This window comes from Osmerus mordax, chromosome 1 (genome assembly GCF_038355195.1).
Source record: "Osmerus mordax isolate fOsmMor3 chromosome 1, fOsmMor3.pri, whole genome shotgun sequence".
NCBI lineage: Eukaryota > Metazoa > Chordata > Actinopteri > Osmeriformes > Osmeridae > Osmerus > Osmerus mordax.
This window is the reverse complement of record NC_090050.1, coordinates 17,774,481-17,790,478: the sequence shown is the minus strand read 5'-3', so window position 1 is coordinate 17,790,478 and position 15,998 is coordinate 17,774,481. Positions and strand designations below refer to the sequence as shown.

At 40.6% G+C, this 15,998-nt stretch overlaps 1 protein-coding gene across 1 annotated transcript; it reads right to left on the bottom strand.

The window, feature by feature from the left end:
• Positions 1–3,209: 3,209 nt before the first annotated feature.
• sarnp (SAP domain containing ribonucleoprotein) lies at positions 3,210–15,803 on the bottom strand. Its single transcript, XM_067237271.1, has 11 exons — positions 15,755–15,803; positions 14,926–15,025; positions 14,738–14,778; positions 14,577–14,641; positions 14,323–14,371; positions 14,099–14,169; positions 13,914–13,951; positions 13,783–13,808; positions 13,475–13,543; positions 3,769–3,855; positions 3,210–3,488 (listed from the first exon to the last, which is right to left on the bottom strand). Exons 1-11 carry the CDS (start codon positions 15,785–15,787, stop codon positions 3,447–3,449), a joined length of 621 nt encoding a protein of 206 aa, XP_067093372.1. The 5' UTR covers positions 15,788–15,803; the 3' UTR covers positions 3,210–3,446.
• Positions 15,804–15,998: the final 195 nt, after the last annotated feature.

Here is a 15,998-nt window from a genome sequence, read left to right as displayed (position 1 = left end):
CACTATGGGACGTTCATGGCGAGAGGAGTTGTGTTGTTGTCTGTGTCATACCTTGTCAAGCACAAGAGAGCTTGTTCAATTTAGGAAATAGAACTATCCAAGCCGATACACCATATGGATAAACTAGAGAGGGTATCACTTCTTTTGTTACCATCACACTTTCCTGGCTTCCTTTTCGTCTGAAGCGGGGGCCTGTCCATAATACTCACACTCCTCTTCTCTACATCCTGGAAAACTGGACATACCAGCGGCTTAAAGGCCTCCTCACCCATCATGGGTGATACGTCATGTGTGTAACAAGTGTCTGGATCAATGAACATAGAACGCTTTAACTGGAAATGGCCCTCCCGTCAACTTCAATCAATCTGTTATCAACTCAGAGACTTTGTCCTTTTGAATTTGAACGATTTATGTTGACTGTGTTACACAGACATGTTTTGCCTTTCTGTGGGTTTTGAGTGAAAGTGCCCATAATAAAATGGGAAGAGAATCCAGGGATCGTTAGCCAAAGTAGAGGATGACATGTTGTGTGCTGTAACTTTTGTAATTGCAAGAATATGCTAGAACATTTCGTAGGGAGAAAAATGTGGTATGGGCAGTGGTTGGAAACAATTCAACTGGTCAATTGTCTCTATTTATTAAGATAAAACACAATGCATTTTAAAGTATGTCTACCTCACTTTAGCGTTCTGAAACCTTGCTTTTAAATTTGACATTTAGGTTTTGTCATAAGTTAACCTGCGCAAAAATGTAACCCAGAAGATAACCCAAAAACGTAGATGAAAGCCACAGGGTCCCATTGCTCTCAGGTTCAGATTGAGTAATTGACAGCGTTCAAAAGAGTGACTGAAGCGAACAGCTAAAAGTGTTGACAGAAGTAATATAGCTGTGCCCCGAACTATGGCTTAACTATTGTTAATGCTATGGATAAAAGTTGCATCTTGAATTTTTGTGTATGTATACTGGTATGTGTGAGAGTGTTTTCATATAAATATATGAGAGAAAGAAATCTCTATGTAAATAACTACCCAAATGTTGACATTTTATGATGTTTTGGACAGGTTCTCCGCTTCTACTGTTTCTCCTTTTTTTCTCCCTCTTCTTTCCTCTGTTCATGTTGTGTAGATACAATTCACCCCAACTTTGTAGTTTGATGGTTGTGCATATATGAGTAACTGTTCAATTGTTATTTTATCTCTTTTTTGCTGTTTGTCTTTTTCTTTTGTACAATAAATCATTTATTTAGCTTATGAAAGTCACTGCCCAGTTCTTGTCATTCTTTTCATACATTTTTACATCAGTACTCAATTTGACTCATCTACATTCTGCAGATGAGTCCTATAAATGTAGTAACTTAGAAGGCTGGTGGCAGCAGGGGGACAGGAAGTAGATTCACTGTGAGGCTAATTGGTGGAGAGAAACTGGCCAGAAGAGAAAGGTTTTGTGTTGGGCGGCCATTGTTTGAATTTCATATGGGATGCAGCATGACCCAATTAATATGCCACCTGATAGGAGGGCCTCTCATCAACCTAATTTGGGGAATCAACGGGAAACAAATGAGAGGACAGAGCTCTTTACTAATGCAAATGCAACAGACCACCCAGCACAGGGCACCGATCACTGACGCAAGAAATGACATAAACCTTACGACACACTATACAAAAACCTCACTCTTCATCAAACATTCACACTGCTCTTTATACACAATCCTTCTCTCACTAGTTACCAACCTGTGTAATTGTGCATTACTTGTCAAAAGCCTAAAATGATTAGTGATGCAAAGTCAATGCCAGAGAAAATAGTTATTATTTCATATATCTCCTAACTTGGATAATTACTGCTTATATTACCTTACTGGTCATCTGTTGATAACACAACATCGTTTTGCAATAATAATGGTACTAGTTATACATAAATATTATTTTATTTTTTTGAGAAAGTTTATAAAACTCTTGAAATTAGACAAAAGATAAAATGTCACAAACCCCCAAGAAAACACACTGGAGGTTAGGAGGTTTATGATTGCAGCAATGGTCATAAAGTGAAGAAAGGTCTAGAAAGGGTGAATTGGGAGCAGCACTCAATAGCCTTGATTGCTGAATGCAGTAATCAGTAACACCTTGTTCCACTCAATGACTGGCCAATGTTCAGAGGGGGTTGCTGTTGAGGAAAAATATCACACTTGCTCTTGACTTGAGGATGAAAGGGGGCATTTATGCTTTATTTACAAGGGATATTTAAACACAGACACTTTTAAAAATGTGCTATGAAACACGAAAACATACAAAGTTGGGGGGTAACATCTAAGACATTAAACTTTTGACCAAATAATTTTAAGGCAGACTTTCAGTGGCACAACCTGAGATGTAATGAAGAGCATGGTATAGGATAGAAATTAATATTATTATTGCCAGATCCGTTTCTCCCAAGTACTGTGTATGAAAGTATATATAACAAATATATATATAGATATATATATCTATATATATATACAAATTGTGGGGGGTTATCACTTTCATGGACATGAATTGTTCTATTACCTCATGCAATATTGTAATACCTGGTTCAAATAAAACTGTAAACAGACACTACGAGCCTTTGGCCAGCCTTTATCTAATGGGCCAAAATCACTTCTAGAATGTTCTGTTGCCCCAAACATGACAAAACCACATGACCACTCCTACCCAAGAGGCAAATAAACCAAGGATGGAATATGCAGAGGCTATTCAGTTTTAATGAATGACAAACCTTGCACAATATAAAGGGCCCTGGTTTATGTCATGAAACCAACTACGCATCATCTAACTGGCTGTAAATAGGTAGGAAAATATAAAGGTAGCGCACAAGTGAAACCTCATTGGATCGGGATTAAATAAATAAATTGAAGACAAGCAATTCTCAACTCCATATTGAAAATTCAGTTTTGCTCCATTGTTCCACCTTGAGAGTAACCTTTCTATCTGTCCAAAACCAAAGACAGACTGACTTCTCTAAACATGTTCATGCCAACACCTTAATGGACAACCAACATTCTTAAAGTAAAGCTTCCAAAAATGTATATAAAAGATAAGGAATGAGGCTAAATTACATAAAACAGGACACATGACATTAAATATATTTATTTAGAAAATGTTGTAGTTTTGTAAATAATAGGAGGGCTGGTCATTTGCTCAATAAAACAAACAAACGTGACAAACACTTTTGGTCCCTTAATCAGGATTATGTAGAAACAACCCTGGTTACTCCAAATTTGAATTTATAAACACAGATGCTTGAATATACTCTTAATGATAAGGAACCACAGGCTTATGCAACTATGCAGGTCCATATTGGTTTGGAAATACTGAAGACAGGATCACAAAAACAAAAAAAAGAATAAAATACTACTACTGTAATATCTTAAAAACAGATAAAAAATATGTTCAAATTGTAAGAAAGTTTATAGATCAAACATTTCCAAATCTTTCGGCTCGTTTCCGTTTCTTTGCCTGAAATGAGAAACAACAACATGCAAGTCAGGTGACCTGGTACACCATTACACCTGTGTAACTACTTTTCTCTATGGTCTCGCAAATTAAACAATCTGATGGTCACTTTTAAAAGATTGCAATACCATGCCTACCCCCCACTAGTCCAACACATCTGAACATTCCGTTCACTTATTTTGAATGCCTCTCAGCAGTGTTTGATCACTTGAAAGTCAGTTGGACATCTCTTTTGGCAACAACAGGTCATAGACGAAGAACATGAAAACAAAACCTTTTGTACCTCACTATCCTCAGCCCCTGCCGATGCAGCGCTGGTCAAAATCCCAAATCTCTCCTTCCGCTTTTTCAACTTCTCATCTTCTTCAACCTGCAATACAGTAGACAATTTCTTTTTTTTTGATCACAGACACATCAATGCTACAACCTCCTGGAGATATACAAACAAATGTGAATAGTACAACATACTCAATTAAAATATCCAGTTTGTATCACAATCTGGTTGGAAAACCAATCAGATAAAACATTTCTAATCATCTTGTAGCCCATCTAATAGATTGGCAAAGAATTTGAAGGTTATACAAGGACACAGTGAGCTTTCCACACACACTGGGTCCTGGCAAGAGATTGCCAACAAGAACAAACTGGAATATTCCAGTTCACTGGTTAAACCTCCAACAACACAACCAGTTATGCTCAATCCTAGTCCTCATCAGTCACAGAACCAACCTGTGTAGTGACAAGTTTTGGGAGACTGAGGTATGACTCCTACACCTGCAGATGTCATTGGTCATTCAGTAGTGCAATTCAAGATTGCAAAATGTTTGCAAATATTCACCATAATATACTTAACATTGCTTGAATTGCATGATGTTGTTTTAATTATTTGCAACATGAGATCATTGTTATGGATGTTCAACAGACCATAAAAAGGGACATTTTGGCCTCCATATGAATTGTTAGAAGTTACCCTCCTAGTCTTTGTATTCCAATGGATTGTCCCATCCTTCAACAGACACATTACCAAAAGATGATCGTTTTGTGAGTTAAGGTTAAAGTTGCTACAAAAATGTGCTTGCTGAAATGGTTAAATTAAGCAAGATGTGATGAATGGTAATAAACCCAAAAGCAACTCATACACAGTCAACACATGCAGGAAATGCAACAACGCACAACTGACCAAGCTTCACTATTTGGTCTCCAGATTAATTAAAACACATGAACCACCTGCAAGATGTGTTAAGTGCAAAATATAAGGCTTGAGAATAGTTGTGGTTGTTTACAGTGATAGCCTATGAAAAGATAGATTTCTTTGAGGCCTACACAGTCAGTGAAAGGCACCATGGGGTCTCCATAGTTCACATGGCAAACTCTCAAAAAACCACAGGAGGTTGTCCCTCCCCCTGCCTCTGTCATGCCTTAAGCTGAAGCCAGTGTTGACATAGTGCTTGCCAATCTAATTTTGACTGTCAGGAGACGGGAATGGCGATCACCATCTCCCCCCCCCCCCCCCCCAGGGATCATCAAGTTCATTTCTCTGGCTGCAGTTGGGCAGTTGGGTTTCATTGTGCCCCCCTTTCCATCCCCACCCCTAGAACAATATTCAGCCATTCCCGGGCCTCACGGAGTGAGCTCAGTGGAGTTAATCTCGCAGGCCTCTATCCTTCCTTCCTTCCCTTCTCACTCTCTCCCTCTGTCTCTCACCAACTGTCTATTCACAAATCCATACTAGAAGAGCATGTGCCAATTATTCATATAAAGAATATAATCCATAACTATAACTTTCCTTCAAAATGGACAGGTCAGATATGACATGACCAATTCAGTCTTTCAAAGCTTTTAGCGACCAAGTCCTTGCTATTATGGAGAAAAGTTGCACCAATTCTGTGACTTGCCACTAATGGATTGATAAGGAAATTAAAAGGATATTTGGGGGTCCCTTTGTGAGAGATGGGAACTGATATGAGATATTCTGAGGAACATGTTATCATGTGACATGTCAAAAAGCCTTCATTGTATTTGCAGATCTGTATGGTCAGAGGACAGATGGCCCTCTGTAGGCCTCTTTTACTGCATGTGTGTATCAAGAGGGGGGGGGGGGGGGGGGGGCGTGAGTGTGTGGGGCCAATTGCCATTATCATTTTGGATATAAATGGACAAAAAAAGCGTCAGTCAAACCTCCTCAAGACTCACACAAATGATGGTCCTTCAAGTGAGTAAAAAAAAAAAAAAAAAACCTTGTGGTGAATGATAAATGACCTGAGCTGAGGATTCAGTAATTCACTCATTCATTCTCAGAACAGAAATTAATTTGGCTCATTGGTTTCCTTCAATTCAGATTAAAGTATGCATGATGGGGCAATGCCAAAAGGGGTTTTAATTGTCTTTTGTGAGATGCAGCCAGGGGGGGGGCACAGCATAGTGATCAGCTATCACATTAAGAGGGCACCGTAATCAGTGCCTTCCCTCTTTAATTCAAGCTGTAGCAGGAGGAATAGAAGAATGATTTAGTTGGTGTTGGTGACAGCGAAACAGTGACAGTGAGTGCCTTTATAGTGTAATTGGAACTGTAAGATAGCAATGCGAGGCAGCTTTTGTGAGCTAGATCAACTGGGATGACTGAAGGGGTCCAGGTGGCTCACGCATACCTAAATACAGCTCTGTGAAACATTTAGGGAGACCACCACAAAATCAGGTTTATCTGGTTTTACTATTTATACCTACGTTTGTGTAAAAAGAAAAAAAAGTTTAGTTCTATTCGATAAAGTATTGACTATTCTGACAAATTCCCCCCCAAAATATTGACAATTACAGCATTTAATTGGCCACAATTATGGCCAATTGGCCTCAAACAATGCTAAGAAAACAAGCTTTCGTAAATGTATTATCAACATGATAATACATTTTTTTTTTACTTACGAGTTCACTTATCAATATTTGATGGAATAACCCTAAATGTCAATCCCAACTTTCATGCGTCTTGGCATGCTTTCTACCAGTCTTTCACATTTATGTTGGGTGACTTCTTTGCGCTAAGATTGCATCAATCTACGCAAAAATTCAAGGAGTTTGGCTTTGTTTGATGGCTTGTGACCACACATCTTCTCTTGATCACATTCCAGAGGTTTTCAATGAGGGTCAGATTTGGAAATAGGGCTGGCAATGACAGGGTATTGATCAGGTGGTCCCTCCATCCACACCTTGATTGACCTGGCTGTGTGGCATGGAGCATTGACCTGAAAAAAATTTTTTCTCAGAGTTGGAGAAAATTGTCAGAACAGAAGGAACCAAGTACTTCCAGCATAACATAGTCCTTGACAAAGACGAATTTGCCCAATTCCAGCCTTACTGAAGCATCCCCAGAACACCAATCCTCTACAGTGGGTGCGAGACACTGTGGCTTGTAGGCTTCTCCAGGTCTCTGTCTAACCATTAGATGACCAGGTGTTGGGGAAAGCTACAGATTGGACTCATCAGAGAAAATGACCTGACTCCAGTCCTCTATGATCCAATCCTTATGGTCTTTAGCAAACCTCAGCCTGGCTGCTCTTTGCTTCTCATTGATTAAAGGCTTTTTTCTAGCTTATATATCATCATCGTCATGTGATGATGATAAGATTTGTGAAATAATGTTAATTTGCCATTTTATGCCAGGACCCAAAAACGGTTTAGTGTTTTTTATTTTATTTTTTATATATGCTTCAGGCGATCATCTAATTGGTACCTCATTATGTAGAACGAGGTGTGGCTGTGTTGGAATTCAACCGACACTGGAATGGAAGGAATACATGTAGAGATGCTGATTTAATAACTTTTTTGAATGGTCTCTTAAATGTTTTCAGAGCTGTATATGTTTGCATAAAGGATGAAGGGGCAAAACTCTGTACCTATGCACAGTCACTGTCTAAATGAATGAGTTCTAGTTTAAGACTGACGCCTTATGCATTGTAAATGAGCTCACATGAAACATATCTTATGGCTAGTCAGTGATCTAGTGCACAAGTATTTGACAAATACATTTCTGTCCTAAGAACAGTCCGTATACAATAAACAGTACCGTATTTTTCGGAAATAAAGCAGCGGTTTATACCCCGATTTTACATTTTTCTTTTGGTGGTGAGGCTTATATTTCAATGCAGATTATAGCACGTTTTTATAACAAAACAACACTAGAAAAACTTTTTGTGAATGATATTTAACCCGTTGAGTAGCGTCGCATATGTGATCGTTCCAATGCGGGTCTCATAGCGTAACGCCGCATAGGTGCGATTTCAAATATTCCAACTGAATATTTTGAACAACTATGCCACAAACGCTTTAGTATAGCTTCAAAATGTACTAATGAGAAGGCTAACAAGTAACGCTGGCATGGTAGTAGCATTGCTAAGAGTAATATGCTAGCTAACTTAGCCCGGAAGCTAACTAAAGCTAGCTAGCTACCGTTTTGGGAAAATAACTTACGCTTTGGGGACCGTCTGAAATATTTAGAACTCACGCGTCTAGAGGTAAATGTTAGTTAATTCCCAGGAAATAGAAAACAAACATTACGCACTTACTTACTTTTGTTTTCGAAGTTTGTTACACAACGGCATGCTGTATGATTGCCTATACTCGTGCATTGCTTGGTATCATTGTTCCCGTATCAAGTGCGGCATATATTCCAGTGCGGTTTATACTCAGATTTACAAATCGAAAAATACGGTATGTCATATACAACAACTGTCATGTAATATTCCACGGAAATGGTAAAGTAAAATTACTGCTAGGGAGACAAAGAAGAAATAAAGACATAAAAAGAAATGTGCCATCAACGTCTAAGGCTTGAGATCTAATGGACTGGTTTTCACATGACCCAAAAGCACAACTGCAGATTGTCAAAACTAATCTTGACATTAGAGAGAACAAATCCATACCCAAAGATCAAAGGTGAAAGGTTAGTGGAATTCTGACAGGAAGGTGTGTGTGTGTGTGTGTGTGTGTGGTTCATGAGAGAAAAATCTTGTGTTGGCTGACAGTCACTGGCACTGACAACAGAAGTTGACTTGATAATTGAAATTAACAATACAATTTAATGGCATTTCTTTTAAAATAGCATATAAAGCACAGTTTGAACTGTACAGATGGGATGCAAATATAGAAGAAGGGTTTAAGGGTGGGTGGGGGTGCATGATTTGCAAACTGTCAGCTGATTGCCTTACCGATAAAGAGCAGTAGGCCCCATTCTCTGTCCAGTGCCTCGTGTCCCACACCCCCTTGCCCCTGGTACCCCATGGGAGGAGGTCTGTTGCATTGGGCCTCACTAAATCAACATTGTTCTAATGAGGTGTCACACTTGACCCCCAGCAGCCTCGGCCCCTCACGTGGGTGTCAGCGCCACAATGGGCTGCCCTCCATCTCCAGCGCCTGCCTGACACATTTTGATTCATGGGAAAGCCTGGGCCATGTCAGGCCAAAATTACCCCAATCAAAATGCCAGCATCAATACATTTATCAACCCCTACCTCTGCACCCCCCCCCCCCCCCCATTTCTCCCCCAAAACAATCTAAATTTCTCTCACTCAACACAAACCACTCTTGATTGGTCAGATAGCTGTTCTGTTAAATGGCCATCTTCTGACCCTCGTATACTTCTTCACAAACACACACGCACAAGAAGAGGTCTGGCTCCAGACAGGCTCTCCTCTGACCAGTGTGTGGATTCCCTGAGGCCCATCCAAACACTCCCTATGTGAGTAGGTCCATATAGCAAAGTCAAACAACTCTTAGCCCAGGAACGGTGCCAGGTTGAAATACTGCGGACAGTCTGGCGACAAAAGGCTAAGCAATAATGTGCTGCCAAGTTCTATAACACCATGGGAATGAAAGGTTCATTTGTTGATTGCCTCAAAACAATAACTTTCTTTTAAGCTTGTAAAAAAGGAAATATTTAGTAACTTCTCAGGATTGAGCCAAACCACTGAAATCATGCTACTAACCCTCAATTACAGTCTTAAGGCTAGGCTAATTATAAATCAGGACCCTTATCGGGTTGCTGCTGTCATGATCCCAAGATCTGACCAAGTGTTCCATGCAATGTGTAAGTGAGCACTCATAATTCTTGCTTAAATCTGAACTGAAAGACCCAAATATAAAAATAGTAATATCTTAAGAATCATTCCCTTCCCAGCTCTCAATCCATCCTCAGCATTGAACCTCTCCACTCTCTGCCACCAGCTGCCCTACAACAATAATGTTTTCTTAATTAGTCATTTAAACAATCACGTCAGTCCAAGCAGGTCTCCCCAGACGCTGCCAGGTCCACGGGCAGGTCATCGGCCCATGAGTCCCTGCCCCCCTCCTCAGGGGCCCCTCATTAAGGCAGTTCTCCACTCCAGGTCCAAACTGGACCCTAGATGGAGTAAAAAGAAGAAATGTTGCGATGAAGCTCACAAGAAAATAGACATGGATTGGAAACGCTTGGGGGGATCGCATGTGAAGCTAGTTTTTATGCCACTCACCATGCATAGCCAACTTACTTAACTTCTCACTGTAATTAATTTGAAGAATATCTTACTATACTGGCAGGCTGGAAGAACGACAGGGTGGGGAGGCTAGAGGTGGAGACATATTACACAGCAGAGATTCATCAGGTTCAACACAACTTGCATTGTATGCAATGAAAGTGATCGTGTCACAAATTGCCAATAGTAAACACAGAATTAAAACGTTTTTAAAAACTTTCTTTGGTAAACTCGGTTACAGGTCAGATAACTGACACCAATTTAGTTTGAATGACAAATTATATGTCTGCCGTCTCCAATAAATGAAATGCTGCCAAAGCAAACTTTATACTACAGATATTAACAAAATGCCTACAGATATGTAATTTACTAGGGTAAAGAAGGATATTGAGCCAAAATTCAGACCCAACTGTATAACTGGACTTCTCAAAAACGGTCCACAATGAGTCTGACCAGCACAGATTACTCAATACTCACAGGACTAACCTAGTGATAGAGTATGAAGGATTACAGAGGAAGCAAGTTTAAAGAGTTACCCAATTAAAACAAGAATAAACAAACACTGTTAGAAAAGACTTCTCTCACGTCCCTGCATGACTGCAAAGTAGGTTAGCTGGCGGAGGCCTCCACAATGACATCATACAAAGGGTGAGAAGCAGGGAAGAGGGAGGAAAAAGGAAAAATGGGGGAGAGAAAATATAAAGCACAGTGACGGAAAAGGGAAAATTTAGTTGTTTCCCATGTTGAATGCATAACAGTTAGGCACCCAACAGGACTCTGTGAGAAGCCAATGAAGGGCCTGGAAATCAATCTTGAAGTTCTGAGAACTATGAGCCCATGGGTACTCCCAACCGTGTAAACCTCTGAACCTTCAGGATAGTTAGTGGGAATACCTAGGTATGGGCCTTACAAAGACAATGTATCCCATCTGCGCAAGGACTGAAAACTTAAGTAAGACTGACAGAACAATAAATAATCCTTAAATCTCTCTTTTTTGTCCATTGATCTAAATTGAAGTCATAATTTGACTCATCAATGTCATCATTAGCATAATGACATTGGAATGTCTGTCCCACCTCTGTACAATTCGGTAAAAATGGTTGATTTAAAACCTTGTTGACGGATAGACAGGGGCTTAAACTTGGACCACATGAGAAATCGGGCAAATACTTTAGAGTTGTGGGGGGGCCTACTAACAATGGAAGAACACAGTTAATATCTTGGCCACTCAAATTGACACAATCTGGAGGAGTGAGGCTGTGCAGGCCTCTTTGTGTTGAAAGAGCTCTTGATTTAGTTACACAGCTGAAACAAGAGCCTTTCACTTGCAAACAATGGACTGGTTTTTTGAGGGCTCGCACTGGACAAGTGAGGAGCAAATTGTGTGTGTGTGTGTGTGTGTGCGTGGAGTGAGTATGTGACCCCACGTCCACCCCCCCCCACCCCCCAAGCTCAAATAAAAACGGTGTTAAAAGAAAAGAGAAATCATCTACTGCTGAAGTACTTTACGAGATCCTCCTTTAAACAGAAAGAGGCCTAACTGCGTAAGTATCCATGGGAATCTTAGCACGTTTGGGGGGGTTGGGGGGGGGGGGGTTGGGGAGGAGGCTTTCTACCTCCCTTTCGGTCACTCTCCCCCGCTGCACTCCTGGACCAATGCAATTGTTTATTTTCTTCCATTGAGGCTGCTCCATTCACTGGCTTTCACATTTAACCAGCTCAATTGGAGTGAGACAGCACTTATTCGGAGGAGAGGAATGTAGCGTTCCGTTGACAGCGCAGCAAGAACGCTTTAAAAGTACATCGAAACGTTAATCACAAAAACGGGGTCAGCCTCATCCAAACCTCAGCAGAGGAAATACTGACCAAACTGTCCTGAGTGATGAGTGTATTAGCACAACATGCTGACACTACAGAGCCAGAAGTGTGAATACAGTACAAAGCTGCTGTAAAGTAGAGCAGGGTAACTCTAAGGAGGTCGTTCATTCTCCCTGCTCTCTTAACTGAAACTCCCCACTGAACAATGAGGCGTTCTGCTGCCTCTAGAGCCTACTCTTGTAAGCCGGGTCTCCTCTCTAGCCATGCTCTTCCTGGCCTTGCATAGCTACCCCGGCACAATAGCTCTGAGGTGGACGAGCAAGCTCATCTCTCCCGGGGTCTTTTCTCTCACAAGGGGGTGGCCGGAGTGACAGTCCCCTTCTCTGTAACAATTACCATGGCTGCCAGCGCTTTTCTCTCTCCTGTCAACAGCCATTATCCCTGACTAGAGAGAGTCTCTCAAGGACAATCCGCCACAACGGTGGATTTGAGCAGGGGGCAAGGAGGTATTGGCCAAAATCTGATGTACGCCCCTCCCCTCACAGCTCAGGCCGCTTAGCCCGGGGGAAGATAACACAAAAAACTAAACACAAAGAGCAGATTCAAATGTGTTGGAGGGGTTAAGTAAGGGTTAAGTCAGGTTCATTGATTACATCACATCAAGGTTGAAAATGGATGATTCCTTATATGCTTTTTGTACATTGACAGATTGACCGGGCTGTTGTTTTCCATACATGCAATATTATACCATGATTTTAAAAAGTTAAGTGTGGAACTTCTGGCTAAATTAAATTCTGGAAATGCCACTACAACAAAAAAGGACAGAAAATCACAAATAATAGCAAAGTCAAGAATGCTTAAAAGCCAATGTTGATTATTATTATCTGAAAACAAAGGTCTTAACTCCAAAGGAATAAGGAAACATCTTAACGGATTATGACTAAAAAGTTAGAACACTGTATGAAGCATTCTTTGGCAACTCATTCTCTCCTTCACCTCCCTTGGAAAGAGTGAACACACATGCCAATGATGCAAGATAAGGACAAACTAAGAATAACAAATGTAAAAAGAAAGATTGAGAGAGACAAGTGAGTAGTGGACTTGTGATGACATTACACAACCAGCATTGTTGCCCATCTCCCCTGGAGCCTGGTGCTGGGCACTTCCGCCTACACACAAAGGGCCTCCAGTGAAAAGTCCCTGCCGTGATAATTGAATTTGCTCCTCACTAGCTGCAAACTCGTAACGCCATTTACCCCCCAACCAGAGGCTATTATATCTGCCCCCCATGGACCGCCGTTTCCGTTGTGTTTAAAAAAAAAAATGAGAAAGAGAAAAAGAAAAAACTTTAGGGGAAAAGGGAAGGTGAGGGGTGCAGAACAGGGCTGAGAAGTACATTAACTGTTAATGTGAGCACAGCGCTGTGTCAGTTTATGCATGTCTATGAACTTCTTACTACTTTGTGGGACAATAACAGAATTCAGTTTCAACAGAATAAAAAGGTAAGTACTGTCCTTCAAAGCCTTCCCAAATGCCTGCAGCCACCTACATGTGGGACATTTCTACAGAGAAAATACTGAAGGTTTCTTGGCTTGGGCTCAAGCCCAACAAGAACCAAACCTGTCTTAACAGTATCCTTCGCATTTTCACTTTAACTTGGAAACAACTCACCTTTTTGGTAACAGAAGAGACGTTCATGCCAAAGCGTTCTGCCCGCTTCTTCAGGGCCTCAACGTTGACCTGACGCCAGTGTGAGAAGGATACAAAGATTAGAAACTCCACAAATACTCCCGTCATCTATATTTACCATTACATAAGAATTTTTGTGGGAAGTTTATACATAATGTTACAATCAATTTCTTTGTAAATGGAATACTGTATTGGCCAGAGGAAAATGAGTTCTGCTCATTATGAGGTAACATATCAAGAGATCAGTTACAAACCTAACATTATAAATCAAATGAACACCAGGTACTCACGTGTGGTTTACTGGTTGCAGATGCAGCTTTAGGAGGAGGAGATATAACATTTGAGTGAGTAACACATAAAACAACATTAGAGCACCCATCTTATAGGGCAGTTGAATCCTGATTCGTGAAAGTCTCCACACCTTGTGTTGAGCTGGTTGTCGTGGTGGGTAACCCAAACCTGCCAACAATGGATGGATTTTGGATTATTCATATGTAATAATTTGCTAAATTGAGTGTTAGTCAATAAAGGACCTGCTCTCCTTTTCTAATGAAAGCTATAAAGGAGAATGGTTGATCAAGTTCAGGGACATTTACAAAAGCTCACCTGGCAGCACGGGCTTCCTTCTTGTCAGCACTGGCAGGCAGGCTGAATCGCTCTGCCCGCTTCTGCAGCCTCTGCAGGGTCCAAGAAGTTGATATTATGTCACTTGCTTACTTTCTCACCCTCAGATTTAAGCCAGTTAAAGCCACCATTAAAATAAAAAAGGGGAACACAAACATATAAACAATTGCACAGGTTGAGCTCATTCCCATCTTTAGAACACATACCTCATCAACTGTAGCAGGGGGAGAGATTTTCACAACTTTCTTTTCAGCCCTGCAAAAAAAGGTTTTATGTTGGACACAGTACCCAGCAGTAAACCTATTCTGCCCTCTACTGGTTAGAGTTATTCAGTGCAGGCTATGAAGAAAATTCACAGGCGCAGGTTATACCACTGAGGTAGTAGTACAATGATGGAAAATGCTACGGCATGTAAGTAATACTCAATATATAATGTGGTGGTCACATAAAGGCTTCTGACTTTGCCGGTGCAGCTGCCTGATCTTCCATAGGGGTAGGACTTGTGGCATCTTTAGTAAAAGAATCCTTAAAACAGAAACCAAAAACACAATAAGCACATATTGCCATATCAATGTCAAGCCATTTTATGGATTTAAACTGGTACTTTTGTCACATGCTTACCTCTGTAAACTCTTCCAAAACCTCCTCTTCGTTCACCTCATCTGCAACATTAAATGCAAATGATCAGTTTACAATGATGACTTTAAAAAGGTACCAGATAAAACAGCCAGTTTACACCACTTCCAATAAACACAGTATGAGACATAGTTTACCAACAGAGCAACACATTACGCCCAATGAAAACATACCATGTTCTTCAAGGTATGCTTGCAACCGGGCAATCAAGTCGCTTTTGTTTCCTTTCACTTCCAGTCCCCTTACAGCACATTCTTGTTTGAGCTCAGCCAACTGGAAGAGAACAGAGAAAGGAAAGGCCAGCCCTATTTAATTAGCAGCTCAACATGTAATACCCTCTTGGAATAGAATGAGTTGCACTTGTATTCATACGTCTCAATAAAAGCGGACAACATAAAAAAGGGCAAAGAGTTGCCTAGTAAAGAAACATTCGGTTTAGTGAAACAAGGAAATTTTATGTCACGTGACCACGAAATGGCTCGGTCAAACTAAACAAAAACGATGTATTTGTCTCATGAATCATGATTAACAAACACAATGGATTCCACAAAAGCAAACGTGTGGAATGTTACTAAAATTAAAGTATATGGAACTACAACAATACATTTATATGAACTTCACTTGAACTGTCAACTGTCCTGCCTGTTACGACTAGGGCTATCTGTCCAGTTAGTCAATTACAAAATCTACAGTGTTTGCAAATCTGCTCGAGCTGAACAAACTGACTTGGCAAATTTAAATAAACGTGTATGGAATTCAGCTCCATAGAGGTAGCTCGACATTTGACATTTCCAAGTTGTGGACCGTTCGGGCTATTAGTAGTAAGATAGCTTGAAGGCTAACCATGTTTGAGCATGCATCTCTTCGGGTAAGAACTAGCCTATCTAGCTTTCGGTACTCAAGAGGTTTCAAAACCACTATAAGAAGATACGTTTTTTATACTAGAAGGCAACTACGCTGCTATTTTAATACACTTTTGCTCATTATGAAAAACATTCTAACCTTCAATTTCTGGAGTTCGACAACTTCAGCCATCTTGCATTCGAAACGGAAGCACTGACCACTGATACTGACGCTTAACCATGATGTTAAAATGGTGCTGCCATCTATAGGCTACCGATGTGTCTGGCGCTTATGTCCTGTATTTTAACAAAACAATTTCTCCATCAAAGCCGGAGCATGGGTCGTATCGTTCCTTTTATTAATGTTTATTAGTATGGAACGTGCACCACGGAAACTTGACCAT